This window comes from Physeter macrocephalus, chromosome 20 (assembly GCF_002837175.3).
Source record: "Physeter macrocephalus isolate SW-GA chromosome 20, ASM283717v5, whole genome shotgun sequence".
Lineage (NCBI taxonomy): Eukaryota > Metazoa > Chordata > Mammalia > Artiodactyla > Physeteridae > Physeter > Physeter macrocephalus.
In genome coordinates this window covers 77,987,758-78,003,780 of record NC_041233.1, presented here as the reverse complement: position 1 = coordinate 78,003,780, position 16,023 = coordinate 77,987,758, and the positions used below count along the sequence as shown (strand labels likewise).

At 37.8% G+C, this 16,023-nt stretch overlaps 1 protein-coding gene across 5 annotated transcripts in view; it reads right to left on the bottom strand.

Annotated features, from left to right (window-relative positions):
- The window catches only part of EDRF1 (erythroid differentiation regulatory factor 1), a 42,644-nt gene that overhangs the window by 23,382 nt on the left and 3,239 nt on the right, over window positions 1–16,023 (bottom strand). For 3 of the 5 annotated variants that reach the window (XM_007122020.3, XM_007122022.3, XM_007122023.2), the window contains 14 exons: window positions 15,495–15,561; window positions 14,710–14,835; window positions 13,488–13,612; window positions 13,088–13,244; window positions 10,133–10,234; window positions 9,744–9,865; window positions 8,710–8,821; window positions 7,257–7,404; window positions 7,052–7,160; window positions 6,625–6,736; window positions 4,946–5,206; window positions 3,113–3,184; window positions 2,666–2,816; window positions 313–501 (listed from right to left, as the gene is read on the bottom strand). In XM_007122020.3, the coding sequence (XP_007122082.1) occupies window positions 313–501; window positions 2,666–2,816; window positions 3,113–3,184; window positions 4,946–5,206; window positions 6,625–6,736; window positions 7,052–7,160; window positions 7,257–7,404; window positions 8,710–8,821; window positions 9,744–9,865; window positions 10,133–10,234; window positions 13,088–13,244; window positions 13,488–13,612; window positions 14,710–14,835; window positions 15,495–15,561 (1,853 nt within the window). The remainder of the gene's footprint in view (window positions 1–312; window positions 502–2,665; window positions 2,817–3,112; window positions 3,185–4,945; window positions 5,207–6,624; window positions 6,737–7,051; window positions 7,161–7,256; window positions 7,405–8,709; window positions 8,822–9,743; window positions 9,866–10,132; window positions 10,235–13,087; window positions 13,245–13,487; window positions 13,613–14,709; window positions 14,836–15,494; window positions 15,562–16,023) is intronic. The other 2 variants (XM_028480904.2, XM_028480905.2) reach the window with 1 other exon arrangement.

Genomic DNA, 16,023 nt, shown 5'->3' with positions numbered 1-16,023 from the left:
GCACAAAAAAAAAAAAAAAAAAAAAAAAAAGAAGGAATACATTAAAAATTAAGAAAATCTGTTACCAGCTGAAAGCTTTGTACCACTGTATCTAAGTTTATTTTATGTCAGATATCACATATGACCTTCATGTATTTCAAAATGAAGCGATGTTAAACCAAAGTGGAAAATACTAGGAAACATATACAAGATTAACAATAAAATTTTAATTAAATTTAAAACAGAAATAGGATTAAAATTTCACTGATTCAGATGCCTTCTCTGTTCTCTCCTCCCAATGCCTATTAAATATTTTCATTTATAGTGACTTACCATGGCTCTGCAAAGCTAATTTAATGTATCGTAACGCTCTTCCATATTTCTGAAGACTCATGGCAGCATCAGACAAAACATAATAGGCCTTTGATGACTTGAGAATCAGCTGGAGTTTCATTTTATGTTGCCAAGAACCAGGGATCATTCCAGACTGACTGGAATAATTACCCTTCTGAAGGGAGCCCACTACGACATGAGGGAAAAAAGGCAGCACATTTTATTTGAATATAAGTCTCACTATAAAAAAAATGTTGCTTCTTGATAAAAACACTAGGTACTATTAATGGCTAGGTACCCAGGCCTAGGTACTATTAATGTCTACAACAAAACTGGTAAATACTGTATTTTACTACTTAAACGCAATGAAGTAGAACAGCAGTGTTTTGACATTCTCACTTCGGGATTTCCGAAGGCCTGCTTCCCCGCAGCTGTCAACTCTGTCGCTCTTTCAGGGTCACTAACGTAACTAAGCTCATGACTGACACCTACATCCTTTCTCTAGTCTATGCGTCGACCTGCCAAAAAGCTCACCTTCCTAAAGCACAGCTTTAATCACAGTGGAAACCCTGTTCTAAAATATTAAAATGGCTTCTCACCACTTACTCAATCATATCTCAGCATCTTAGCCCACTTCCTCAGCTCCGTTTTTTTTAGTCTTACCTCCTTGTACTCCACGCCTACTCTCCACCAACCAAAATCAAGGTGCAGCTTGTTGCCTACATAGACCCTGTTTTTCCTGTATCCCATCTGGATTTACTGCTTCCTCCACCGGGAATACTTTCTAAAGTCCAGCCCATTACTACCCTCTTCAGCCAACAAATGACCACTTCTGTGCCAAGCACCGTGCCAGGCACCAGAAACAGCGACATGAAGTTATATGGCCTCTGTCCTTGAAGACCCCACAGACCAGGGGTGGAGATGGGCCAATAACATAAACCACAACAAAATATATTAAGTGCAATGACAGAGAGAAGAGCAAAATGCTGTGGGAACCCACCCCCCATCATCCCCCAGCTTCAAGATGTCTCATTTTTTGATCAGCTCCAACACTTGAGCCTTTCGAAGCAATGAAAAGTACTTAGTCTCTTACGGTTTTATTTGTGCATGTATTTCTTTTTCCTCTGCTACTGTATGCATTTTCTGTGTGTAAGGCATTGTGAGAAAACCAAAGATGAAGTTTTGCTCACAAGTGTGTTCGTGTGTGTGTGTAAAACCATGAGACAAAGCTGACGATGACTAAGGCAGGCTTCAGTTAAGTGCTCACAGGACAGAGTGGTGAGGGAACCAAGTAATTCTGGGGATAGAGGTGAGGACGGAGACCTTAAACAAGAGCAGGATTTTCAACAGCTGAGATGGGGAGGAAGGAGGAGACAGAAAAGGCATTTCAGAGAAGAGAACACCGTGAAGGAAGCAGAGAGACGGGGGTCTCGAGTGCTGGCGTGGTCCTCCTCATCGTGGGTAGACTCAGGCTGGCACATAGGAAGCACGACATAAATGCTGGGGAAATGAATCCTGCCACGCACGCCGCCCCCCGCCCCCTTATGTTCATGAAGGGAAGAAAAGACCTTTTAGAAAGCACCTGATACTATTTTAAACATACAGGCTTTCAAAACACCTTTTAAAATAACTGAAACTGATTTTAAAAAACAAAGGGAGGGGGATAAGGTTGGACAAAGAAATACAACTTCGATTAGAATAAACGAGAAATTCAGGACTTTGACTTCAAAGTCCACATGTTCCTCATGAAGCGATGTTCTTGAGGAACAAATCAGACCCTTTATAAGTGACTCTTGCAGCTTATTCAAGGGCCGTGAGGAGACAACGGCTACCACTCCTAAGGTGCTCATTACGTGCACTGTTCTAAGCACATTACATACATTAACTCACTGAATCCGTGTAACAGCCCTTTAAAGTAGGGACTATTATTGTCTCTACTTTGAGAGAGAAAACAAGGCTCAAAAAAGTCAAACAACCTGCCCTAGTGAAGCCAAGATCTGAAGCTGTGCGGTTTGGTTCCCAAGTCCTTGTGCTTAAAACCCTGACTGCATCTACTGAAGCGGGGCTTTCTCAGGAGAACCCCACCGCGCTGAAGGCATTAGTTCCTCACAGCAGGTAACAGGAGGAAGCAGGTTCCTTATGTTCTTCTTAGAACTATCTATAAAGGATCGAAATTATCCTGTTTTATTTTATATTTCGAATGAAAGGATATCTTCCCCTACTTTCCATTCACATGATATCCTTTTACTGAATTCCTTTCACTGAATGCCTTAATTGACCTAAGTCTGCTGTTGAAAAGGCCTACTTTATTATTCCGCTGAAAAGGCCTTATTTGCACTTCAATTCAACTTACTTTTGTCCAAAAACAAGGCCATCTGCTTCTCCAGACCCTCAGGACCCCCCCTTGTGGATTCATCTTCATATTTTAGTGGGATTGGGGTGTTGGGGTCAGCGGCAGGGAGGTCACTTTCTTTTTTGATGCTGCTGTCCACAGATTTTAAACCCTTTAAAAGAAGAGAAACATTTACTATACATGTCACTGAACACCAACTGGAAACTAAATATAAGGCAATATCTGGACTACTAGATACATTTAGGAGAATTTAAATTTTGAAAACAGACTTTAAAAAACTACTACATTTGACCTGAAAATTAGGAGACATTTTCAACTTATGCTTAAAGGGGGGGAAAATCACAGTAGAATATCACTCAGAATAACATTTAGGCACCAATAAACAAACACTATTTGCATATCAAGTACAAGTTTTACTGAAACGGTGCAGTCTACACTGAAACTTACCTCCAGAACATAGCTAAGCACAAGTCTACAGCGCTCTTCTGTGTCATGGCAAACTGGAAACGCACAACTGGGCTTCAGAAACAAACATTTAAAATTATTAATATGCACCGATATGACAAATTCCATCTCCTGGGAATTACTAAAACTCTACAAGTCAATAATTTTGAAATTTTCTGTATATTCAGCTTAGTGAGGTATCTGACATTTTAAGGCTAATGCACTGTTTCATTGCAGAGTAAACTGATATAAGCATCAACAAAAATCCTGCTTAAAAAGATCTTCCAGCATACACGTTGCTTTAAGTACTTAAAATTCAAAAAAATAATTCTATTACAACAAAAAAAGCAAGAATGGGAGTAGTAATGTTTTAAATAAATGTATACCTAATCCGATGGGTGAGCTTGACTCCTAATCAGCACTAGTTCTTGGTAACACACAGTTAACAATATCATCAATTTAGCAATAAGTTAACAAGTATTGCCAATGGTCTCACTGTATAATTTATATACTTAATTAGGAGGAGAACCAGTTAATAGCCTCCATCTACTAAGTGATATCATGTGTAAGAGCTTCTGCAAGGCATTCCATTTGGTGAATTTTATGAGGCTGGAATTACCATTCTCGTTATGCAGAGAAGTAAACACAGATGTTAAGTAATGTGTTCAAGCACTCAGTGAGCGAGTGCTGAGGCCGGGGCTCTGGAGCCATGCTGTCTGTACTTCAAAAAGTACTGAGATAAGGCAAAGCTACCATGAAAGACATGTTTATATGAATACTATGACTGTATTTCTGAGTGCTTTCAATATTGATAGAAAGTGCTGTCTCTGTAAAAAAAAAAAAAAAAAAAAAAAAAAAAAATCTGTAAGCATACCATTCTCCAAATGTAATCGCATTCTGTTACAATGCAGTTTCCCAAATACAGGTACCTTTTACAATCAATGTTTTTGTTTATAATCAGAAACATTTTTTTACTGTACTGCGGGGTTCAAGCTGCAAGTGCACTAAAATTCAGAAAGACGGTTTATGAGAGACAGAAAAAAAGGCAGTGGGGCTAAGGTAAATGAGAGGAGAAATGAAGGAAGAGAAGGTCAGAAGGACAGGCAATGTTTTGGGGTGACACAGAGGTGTCCTCTAAAAACTTATCTGGATATAAAATTTCCATCTGAAAGTTAAACTCAGAGCTTAAATTAAGAGATTACCTATAAATATGACAGGAAAGTAATTATAATTTAGAAAAATGAAACATAATTACACTGTCTAGAAAAAGATGGATGGTATGACAGTCAACACAATCGACACCAACAGAAACCAAAAGGGCAGGAAGCTCTTAGGGTCTATCGGGCTGTGACCAGAGAAGAGACATGTCCACTCCAGCTGACATGGCCACAGTCACTGAAAAGTACCGTCCTGTAGCACAGGGACAATGTGCCAGATCTCCCCACATATGGATCAATGAGCCACCCGTATGCACTGATTCTACGTTCACCAAGCAACCTATACATTCAGTCTCCCAGCAACACAGCAACTGGGAAGAAGTACCGTGGTGAGCAGCCAGGGCTGCACACTGGTCACTGGAAAGGAACATCTCCCACATAAAAATTAACATATTGATGTGGTTTACACATCAGCCCACCATAGGTCTGCATGTGGATCAGTTACCCTGGGACAATTATAAAACCAAGTTTCAGAATTCACAGAGCTAATGATTATTAGACCCTAGACCGTAAAAGATTTACTGAAGTAATGCCATCTTTTGAGATGCTAACTGTATTCAATTAACAACTGTTTGTTTTTCCCTTGATGAAATTTTAATACAAATTTCAATATGCTTACTCTGATTTGATGAATGGATTTGTATTTTTCCGGAACTGACAATTCTCCAACAGACTTAATTATAGCTACTGCTTTGTTATCATCTGATGGATCAGAACAGGTGCTGTAGGATCCGTTTTCATCACTGTCTGGCATCTCCTCCTCCTCTTCACTGTAACTTTCATCAGAATTCTCATTTAATGGAGATTCTGAACTTTCTTCTTTTTTAGGTTCATCCAATTGGAAGAGTTCTGAAAGCATGTAATTGGCTGAAGCAATAATCTTATAAAAAGAAAAAAAAATAAGTAACTCATCAAAATTGAGCATTCTAAAGTGGAATGAATTTTACTACTGTACTAACAAATTTTAGGAGACCTGCAGACAGGCTGTTTCCACCACAGACTGTTAATACACACTGAAATGTTCCTGATTCAAAGTACCAATTCTCTGAATGTACTCTGTAAAATCCTCGTGAGTTGATATGTTTATTTCCTAAAATTATTCCATTCCCAGCCCTCACTCTTAAGAAAAAGTGGCAAATGTATTTCACTGGAGACAAGTTTTCATGTATAAAGTGTCATAACTAAAATGTTAGCAACACATCACTCCGTATCAACCAAGAAACCAGAATGTCTCTTTACAAGCTATGAACTAATTAGTTTATCTTTAATAGGCAACTAATATTTACTATACGACCTATGGTTCCAGGGGGAAAACCTCCACTAGCTTAATGAGGGAAAAGTCCAGAAAATCTGGTTTCTCTTAAAATTAGCGTTTATATATTAGCATTTATTCTACTCTACTGTTTAAGTAATTCTTAGTCTCAGACATGCAATAGTCTTAACACTATTTTTAACTTATTAACCACCATCACCTTAATCAGCAATTAGATATTTAAGCCAGAAACTGCTTTGCCATTTTTCTTCAAAAACAGTTTATCTTGGTTTGGTCTCTAGGATAATCTTTATCTCCAAACTGCATGTGGCCACAATTAAAATGAACTTGGATCTTAAAAAAAAAAAAAATCACAGATACTACGTATCTCTTCTGATTTAAACAGGACAAAACAACTATCCTTACGCTGAAACATACAGTTGTCAAATTCAGACACCTGAGGGTAATAAGGGTGGTGTAAAACCATGGGCACAGAACTGAGGTTGTTTTAAGAGATGCTTTCATATACTGAGGTACAGGATGTGGACCTTATTCATACTGACATTCATGTAAATGGATCTTTCAAGAGACTATAGTTTTCCACCTTCTAACAGTGATAATACAAAGGAAAAACAGCACTATATTAAAATTATGTGAATTCTAAATTTATAGAACAGTGCTATCCAAGAGAAATGTGAGCCAGACACAAAATTTAAAATTTTCTAGTGGCTACATTACAAAAAGTAAAATCTGGTGAAATCAATTTTTAATATTACATTTGATTCAATAAACAAAATATTTCATCATGTAATGTGTACACATACGCACACACACACTCTTCAAGATTCAGTGTGTATTTTACATTGAAAGCACATCTCGATTCAGATGAAGCACATTTTAAGTGCCCAAGAGCCACACGTGGTACCTGGCTACCAAACTGGATCCACTGGGCAGCTACAGACTATGACTTAGGCGGCTTTAATGTCTAGGCAACAATTCTCTATTGGAATGCCAGAATCCTTTTAGAGAGCATATGTTCATCTTACTTGAGGATGCCTGCTTTTGTCCAGCAATTTAACACAATTCAGAAGCAGGGTTCTAACAGTCCCATAGTGTTTCTTATTTTGATTCTTCTTCATCATCATGTTGCAAGCAACCCTAAAAGAAGTTCATATCAACTTTACTCCCCATTCATCATTCTCTACAAGACTCAAGTCTAGGCATGCTCTTCTTTCCTTCCAGTGGAATAAGGGCCATAAGAAACAACAAAATATTGTGTTCTATACACCTGCCCTCCCCCCTTCCCCATTTATTTTGGAACAGTATGTAGCTGTATATATACATACATACATACACTTTTTTAAACTATGAAAATCTAAAAGGTATTTAAAACCTTGGCATAGATAATGTGGCTATACACTTAAAAATTGTAAGTAAGGCTAATTCTTCATCTTAACTTCTTAAAGCACTCACTTATATAAGAGAATAGCCACTGGCATTGTGAATGGATTTTGGTATTTGTCTTCAGTTTCTTCACAAAGAGTAGTGAGATCATAGAGCTTCACTATATCACTGCCACTTGCTGGGAAAAAACAAAAAAAACAAAAAAAAAAACAAATAAACCTCACGTTACAGTTGCCACTCAAATCAATTACTATTCATTCAAGAATTAGCTTACCTTTAAATAGCCAATAGGTATGTCCTTCTTTGGTACAATTAGATTTCAAAAATGATAAAATATTCTGTGCAATATCTTTTATGACTTTAGTAGAAAAATTAGAGTTTTCCAAATTGGGAATCTCTTCTGTCTTTATCATTTCATACTTCTGTAAAACAGACAGAAGATAGTTTAAGAGAAAAGCTACACAGCAACGCTTCTCTTATTAAAAAGCGACCAAATATATAAATCCCGCAACTAGGGACCTACGCAGCATGAGAGTTTAAGGCACTGGTTTTTGGTCTTTTTTCTGCCCTGATACTCCAAAGAAATCGGACCCACCCCTGCCAGCAATGTGGTGGTTTTTTACCACAGGAATTATTCTCAAGGGGGAGTCATCACCAGACTTTGAACCACACACTTAGACAGGATCTCATCTCTGTCCTAACCATGGAACAAGTCACACTGTCCACTTTCTTCTGTTCTACCCTAATGGTTTTCAACTGGGAAGGTGGGTAAATGAAGGCAGACTTTGCCCAGTAAGCTTTCTTAAATTATGTCTTTCTGGCTTTTTCTTTCCCCTGACACTATAGTCATCTGGGCAGTGTCTCCAGTACATCCTCTTTTCCCCTTGAGCTATGGACTCTATTCCTTTACAGAAATGGAGCATGGTGCATGGAGGCAACAGTAAGAGTAAAGGCTGCAAGGCTATTACTATCACGATTTTTAAAGCGCCTCCGTAGCTTTAGCCTGTCTTCTGCTTACACTTCCCTAAAGGCCTCTTACCATATTTTCTGAAGTACTCTAAGACTAGAAACTACAAATCAGTTGGCAAATAGACCAGATCAAAACAGAAGTGATCTCACCCTTCTCTGATCATCCAGACTCCTGTGTGCACTACACTTTGAATCCTTCACCCACTGTCTCTAATTTTTCTCTTTGCGCATTCTTATTTCCCATTAGGTTAAACCGTTCTGAGTAGTGACCAAACCTTACTGTTTTTCCTCCAACATTTCTGATGGGGACAAAGTCCCTCATAAATAGAATATGCTCAATAACAATTTGCTATATAAACTGTTTACTTTTATGCAATGCTGGGGCCTTTCCTTAAAACTTTGCATAAACTGAGTAGGTATTTGTATACTGAATAAACACCTCCACTGTTTAGACACTCTCAGGTAATTACTATCGGTACCTGGCATTAAAATTACAGTTCTCTGGCTACAAATATAGATTTTAGTACTGTATTATGACCTGCCCACAAATTACCTGTAAAATTAGACTCCTATAACATCTAGAATTCTGATATCACCAACTCAAACGTGGAAACACTCAAATTTGAGTTTATCCATAGCTATCTTCCTTGCCAGAATACAACTTAGTATTTAAGAGTCTTAAAAACTTTAGTGAGGTACTTTCTGCTCCAATCTGTATTTGAGAGATTATTTTAAAAGTCACACTGTATCTATCTTACCTGTACAATTCCATTTACATGAAAACACATGACAAGCTCTGGTACATTGCATATCAAGTTGTCCAACCAATAGTCGATTCCAGTTAGCACATTAATTGGTTTGTTGTTATCCCTAAAAATACACATTTCTAGTGTTATTTGATTTAATTAAGCTGTTCCATAATCAATCACCTGAGACTTATTTCCCCCATTAAAATATTTTAATCTATTCTCCCTAGTTGGAGAATGCCATTTATGCTTTCTCTTCTGATGAGACATGCACATGTAGCTTATATGGTGTGTTGTACTTAACATCCTTCCACAAGCTTTTCTTGGACTTCTAATGGGTGTGTCCATAAGAGTTTTCAGTACGAATGGGAGGAACTATGACAGCGGATGACCGGGAGCCTACTGCACGCTCTTCACTCACCCTGAAGTGAAAGACTGACCAGCATGCATCTTAGTGCCCAAGTCAGAATTCACATGGACTAGTGTGAACACAGACACCTGGAACATTAAATAACTGCTCACAATTAGTTAACGGAAAGCTGGTTGACCATCTCCTTGACTAGTTAAATAAACTACATTATATTCTCACAAGTTGTAGATTAAGACTAGGTCAGCACAGCAGATCTCTGACTCCACTCACTGAGGACGAGAATGAAAAGCCAGCCAGAGGGCTTTCAGCATTTGCTGAAACACTCCTTCTTTACTGCAGCCATTTCAACTGGTGGGGCAAGGAGGGAAGTGAAAAAAACTAGAAAAGCGGGCTTCCCTGGTGGCACAACGGTTGAGAGTCCGCCTGCTAATGCAGGGGACACGGGTTCGTGCCCCGGTCCGGGAAGATCCCACATGCCGCGGAGCGGCTGGGCCCGTGAGCCATGGCCGCTGAGCCTGCGCGTCCGGAGCCTGTGCTCCGCAACGGGAGAGACCACAGCAGTGAGAGGCCCGCGGACCGCAAAAAAAAAAGAAAAAACTAGAAAAGGAAACGATTCTGGAATGGAGAGGTGAAAGCAGATGGAAGGCTCATTCTAAAGGGACACAAGCCTGGTTACCTGAGGCGTAGGCTGACTGCTGGATATCTGCCTCCTCCAAATATAGGCATGTTGGAGCCAACTAGCATATGTATGTCTTCAAACGTCCATAAAATATTCCGAGCAAAATCATTTTTAAGACCCTGTGATTTAAAATCAAATCGAAAGATTATATAATAAACAGGAGATCAGTAATCTCCCCCCATGATCCACAGAAAGACTAGAAAAAGGAAAAGACAAGGGAGACAAGGTAAATTAAAGCCACAGAGCTATAAGATCACAGAGATGCTTAGAAAGAGATTCAGGATCAAGTGCATTTCTTCCCCTATGAATCCAATTTAGACTAGCTTTTAAATGACGAAGTAGACTGGGGATGAGGTGTCTCACCTTGGACACCACGAAAAGCATACCTGACTGTTCTCCCCGTCATTGAATAAAGTAGTCAGGTTTTGTTCTTTAGGTGCTGAGGCCACATGCCCCACTATGTATGAGGGTTCAAGAGGCTCACCTCCCTGTGAAAAGTGCAAGGATAAGGAGTGATTCTGCTGCTGTAATTACTTTAAAATGGCCTACTGTTACAGAGTATCACCTAACATTCAAAGCACACACCTCAAATCTACTCTTGTAAATCACAGCTAATACAAATCGTTAACTCTCATCACTGGGTGACATACTTCAGCTCCTAATTATCAGTTACTGTAATAAGCTAATCACATTTAGATCTATTCAGATAACAATGAAAGATTATTTTAAGCTTTCCAAGCTTTTTTTCCTCTTTTTTGGGGTGAATCAGAATAGCACTGCTCTTTCAGCATACCCCATCCCTACTGCATTAAAAAATTCCTAAGAAACCTCAGCCATATTTTTGAGACACTGGTCATCAGAACAGCCTCCAGTTTCACATTTCCTAGTGTGTGTTTCACAGAAGTCTAGTCCCTGGGTGAAAAATTTCTGGAGTCAGGTTTGAAAAACACTGCTTACCAAGGATTTGCTTTTGGAGAGTAACAATTCTTATTACCATTAAAAAGCCCCTAAGAGGTCCTGCACTGGAAAAACCTACTTCGCCTCTGTATAATCTAATGTTCTCACATTTATTTGATCTCATAACACTTTCTTATTCTTATTAGATTCTGTGGAACATATTTTGAAAACACATAGGAAGAGGAATCTTTGACATGGGTAAACGCAGTCCACCACTCCAACCAAAAGGGCAGTTGCCATTAAAAAAGCATTACTTTAAACCTTTAAGAAACATCACTTTAAACCAAGATGAGCACGCATATGTGAGCATGTGTGTGCGTTGCTTATTCCTATGTGTGTGCTAACAGGCCTAGCACCCGCCTGCAAAGTATGTATAACTGCCAGCATGGGGGGCAAATCTCCAGTGCTTCTGCTATGTCTTGTCTTCTTCTCAAAGGGTCCTTAAAGGATTTCAAACATTTATTATATTGTTTATTTACACAGACAAGTTATCAACCCCCAAAACTGTATTTGCCAGGTAGCTGCTTTAGTGGGAATTTGGGCTCTAGGTTATAATGTCCTCAATAAAGGTTTGGCTCCACGGCCATACCACAGAGACCTACTTAAACTCTATTACTGCTTAACAAAGGCCTCAAACTAGCCGTTTTAGTGCTGGGAGCAAGAATTCGTGAGGTGATAGCTTACAAACAAAAATAAATCTCTAAATGTTGAAATTTAAAGATTTATATATGTTATAAAAAGTATTCTGTAAAAGATTATTTTTAGGCAGGGTAGCTCTACTTAGGAATATGCCATTGCTAAGACAACCCGACTGCTTACAGAGCCCTTCTAAATGTGTGGAATACATGGGCACACTGGAGTAATGCTGTGAGAACAGGCCTCTGAAGTCAGAAATATCAGGGTTTAAACCCTAGCTGGAACTTCATCAGCTCTGTGGCCACAGACAAACATCTACTTTTTATGAGCTTTATTTACTTATTTGTAAAATGATACCATCAACACAATACATATGCAGCTCCAAGGATGAAACAAATTTATACGCCACACATGGAGTAAAGTAAATGGCCTAAGAGGCATTAAGTAGATTGCAGTTCACTTCCTCCACATGCAGCTCTGCGAATTCTCAAAAGCCTCCAAGGTTTTTCATAGTAACGCTTAAAGGACAGATGATAACGCTCATAAAGGAGAAAATGGGTGGTAGAAGACTAGTATTTCTATTATGTGGTCTTTTTATAATGTGTGTGTTTTGAAGTCAAAGAATACTAAGTAATTTTTTAGAAACGCCTTTAGTGAAGTATAATCACATATAGGAAAGTACATAAAACAAAGAATACAGAATATAGTATGATGACTAATTAGAAAGCAAATTACCTAGGTAACCACTACCCAAGTCATGACATGGGACCCTCCTAGCACCCAGCACCCATGTCTCTTCTCATTTATGTAACATACCCACCTCCTACAGTTATCACTATATGGACTTGCATGGTAAGTACTCCCTTCCTTTTCCTTACAGTTTTCCCAACTTTGGAAAAAATTTAAGGTCACTACATAGTTTAATGAGGCACCTCTATCTGAAAACCTACTAAAACTAAAATCAAGTTAAAGCTATTTGTCCCCTATAACCTTATAAGTTGTGAGGATAGATAGTATCTGGACAAATGCTGAATGTTCAACGTGCGAGAATACACAGCAAGAGGAAAAACACAATTTACCAAGCTAAAGATCTTATTTTTACCTTCCTCAAGCTTGTCAATATATTTTCCTAAAAATAAACATGCACAATTTACATCTATGGAGTTATTTTATTCTTTGATAGACACAATAAGGACAAAAACAAATGAACAATAAGAACCAAGAATATAAGAGACAAAAAAGGTAACAGTCTACTCTCTCTTCCTTTCTAAAAGCTTTATAACATTAATGTAGGTTAAGTCTTAGCAACTTCATCTAGAAAATCTGCAGGGCTATTTCAGGCCTAACAATCTGACTAAAAGTTAAGGCAGAAGATCAGTATTTAAATTACAAACAGGCCTGTGAGTCTCAGTATCTGATAGGCATTTAATACGTCTACAGTTTAAATATACCCTATCTCCTTATGACTTTAAGGAGATAGTATCGATAAACACACTGATAAGCTATCTTAAACGTGGTAAAAACTTTTAAATGCTTTTGAATTATTTCTTAAAAAACATCAGATCTAGCCATTCACGATATCCCTCGTATATTCCACATTGAAAAACTAAAAAAAGTACTTTTTGTAACTGTGAAGACATAAATTGATGGAATATTTTTCACTCCGGTTCATCTATTTTTATTAACAGAATAACTGATTTTGTCTCCTTAAATGAGTTTGCTGAATTAGCATCTAAGTACTAACTAACCTGACTGGAAGCACTGGGGTCTTCAGAGACTGAAGAAGGCATTTCAAAGGGGGCGGGCCAAGAAGCCCCATCCGAATCATTTGTCTGATCTGCGCTGGATGATTCCTGCTGTTCTGCAGCAGATGGGACAGGCTGAGCAGCTCCATCACCATTGATACTGGCCAAATCAGAAACAAAAAATACCACTCTGTTACTGAAGTTAACTTTATGTAACAGGCCACCGGTTTTTAAAAACCAGATTCTATAATCAAGCACAAATCTCGTTAAAAAAGCAATAGAGGGCAAATGTCAACAATAATAGCAGCAAAACTTAAATTACTTTTGCTGGCTTCAAATTACGCTTTTTAGATCAGAATTTCATTTTTCCTCTTAAGATAAAAATAAACAAGTAGCCAAGTACCTGTAATATAAAAACTTTGAAAGAATAGCCTTCTGATACCAGTGTTCTTTGCTTTTTTTCTTCCTCTGCCACTTCTGATCAATAAGTCTTTGATAAAACTCTTTTAACCATGTCCAATCACCAGTCTGAATAACGTAAGGAATTGATAAATAGAACAAACATAAGAAATTGATACATTAACCAAGCTTGCAGTCAAAACAATTCATTACCTATTGCCCTCTTGTAGGAAATACTATTTATTTTTTAAATACCGCTTCACAAACCTACACTCGTAAAACATTTACCTTTCTAGACTCAGTCCCTATCACCTCTTTTAGGAAATCTCCCTGTCTTCCTCCTCTCCTTAAGCCAAACAAGGAGAGGTGACTCTTCTCTATAACATGTTCTTCAGTGCCTGGAATCAGTCCCACTATGCACACTGCATTAAAATTATCTATGTGTTTATAACCCCCAAATTATAAGCTGTTAGGAAGCAAGGACTGTGATTCTCAAGATCCTGCCCAGTGGCTAACATACACAGACTGAAATGAACTGGGGTCTTTTCAAATGGAAAAACATTTACTTTAAATGTCAATTTAAATCCCTGTAACTTATTTTCCTATATCAAAGCACTGAAGGAATATTCTTTAAAGAGTAGACTATGGGAGTGGCAAGACCATGAGCTATTTGCAACCATGAACTATTTGTAATGACAAGGTAAATACAGAAGTACAGAGTAAGCGTTCAGAAACTGCAATATTATTATATTATTATACTTTACAAAATAATGGGGGGAAGAGTCATTTACCACAGTTTGAGAAGCTCTACTTTAAGAGAACCAATTAATTCTAATATAACTATATATTCATAGGAATAATTTTTTAAACATTTTTCACATTTCCTGGCAGCCATGTTTCATGAAAATGTCTTTAATGGAGACATCAAAGCATTTTTCAAAAATTTAACCAGTCCCTTAAATTTCAGATTTTTCACAACTTTCTCCATTCACTTCACCCTTTTCCTTGCAAGAATCCTGGCTGTTGATTTCAATGAAGTAAGGTTTCACCATTCTCTTTTCTATTTTTTCTTTATTAAAGCTTTTTTATCTTCAGTGAAACTTTTCACTTCTTGGTTGAAGTACTCAACCACGTTTCCACTTTGGCCTTTCTTTGAAACAAAATCACATTTCTAGTTCCCTTAAGTTGTTAAAATAGTGCTTTTCTTGTTATTTTTCAAGTATTACCTGAGATGATCTCATAAAGAGTTCTTGAATATCTAACTCGTCTAATAAGAGAGTCCTTCCTATGCGGTGCACTGCCATGCTCACGTGCGATTTGCTGTAGGGAATCTTCAGGAGCTTTTTTATGTTCTTGAAAAAAAATCAAGAGGAAAAAACAATTTAGAAATACCTTTGTAGTGTGATCTGGAATCTTTCAAATTTTAACTTCACTCAACTTTAAAGCATAATAAACCTTATTTCCTTAAGGTCATACAAACTGTATTTTACACAAAGAGCTACCTATAAACACACAGAAGACAGAGCTTTAGAACCAGAATCACCTACACTTTACCAGTCACCCTGTGTTAATGTAAATGACAGTCAAAGATTTATTTGTACACGATGGAATTTCATAAAGTATGTACAGGTCACACTGTTGCACTGACCCAGGCTTTTAGCATCTCAGATAAAATTAGCCAACTAAGGATCAACAGATTTTACCAGAAGTATCACATCTAATTCTCAACTAGTAACATTACATAACCCAACATTAAATTGCTATCATCAAAACTGCTATCGTTAAAACACAACCATCAATACTAATATTAATTACTACTGCCACTATTTGGGGGGTTGTTCCCTCCTCTTTGAGGAAAGATGCAGTGAACAGTGTTACTTTAATAAAAAAGGTATTCAGTAATCAGATAGTTGTAGCTTATTTCATCACTAATTTTTCAAGACTGCAGACAAAGCAGGCTATAAATCCCCAGCACAAATATCCCAACTACATTTGCAATAAGGACACTTACTTCAGAGTCAGAGACAACATCCACATCGTTTCCCACTGAATCAATAAAGTCGTATGCCATCCCAAAGCTGAAGGAGAAAACAAAGGCCACAAAAATCACGTTCATGGTGGTGCAGGTATTGTTTATAATAGAATACTATATTTCATCGCTTCGTGGATACACATTTTTCAAATTCTAACACCTCCAAAATCAGTATGCCTATCACCATTACAGTTGGCTAGTTTTTCCTTCTTAATGGTACATGGAATAATGAGGTCACTTAACAGACATAGAAAACAGACTTGTGGTTCCCATGGGGGAGGGGGGTGGGGGAGGAACAGATTGGGAGTTTGGGATTAGCAGATGCAACCTATTATATATAGAATGGATAAACAACAAGGTCCTACTGTAGAACACAGGAACTATATTCAATATCCTGTGATAAACCACAATGAAAAAGAATATGTACATATGTGTGTGTATATGTGTGTATATATACATATATAAAACTGAATTACTCTGCTGTACACCAGAAACTAACACAACATTG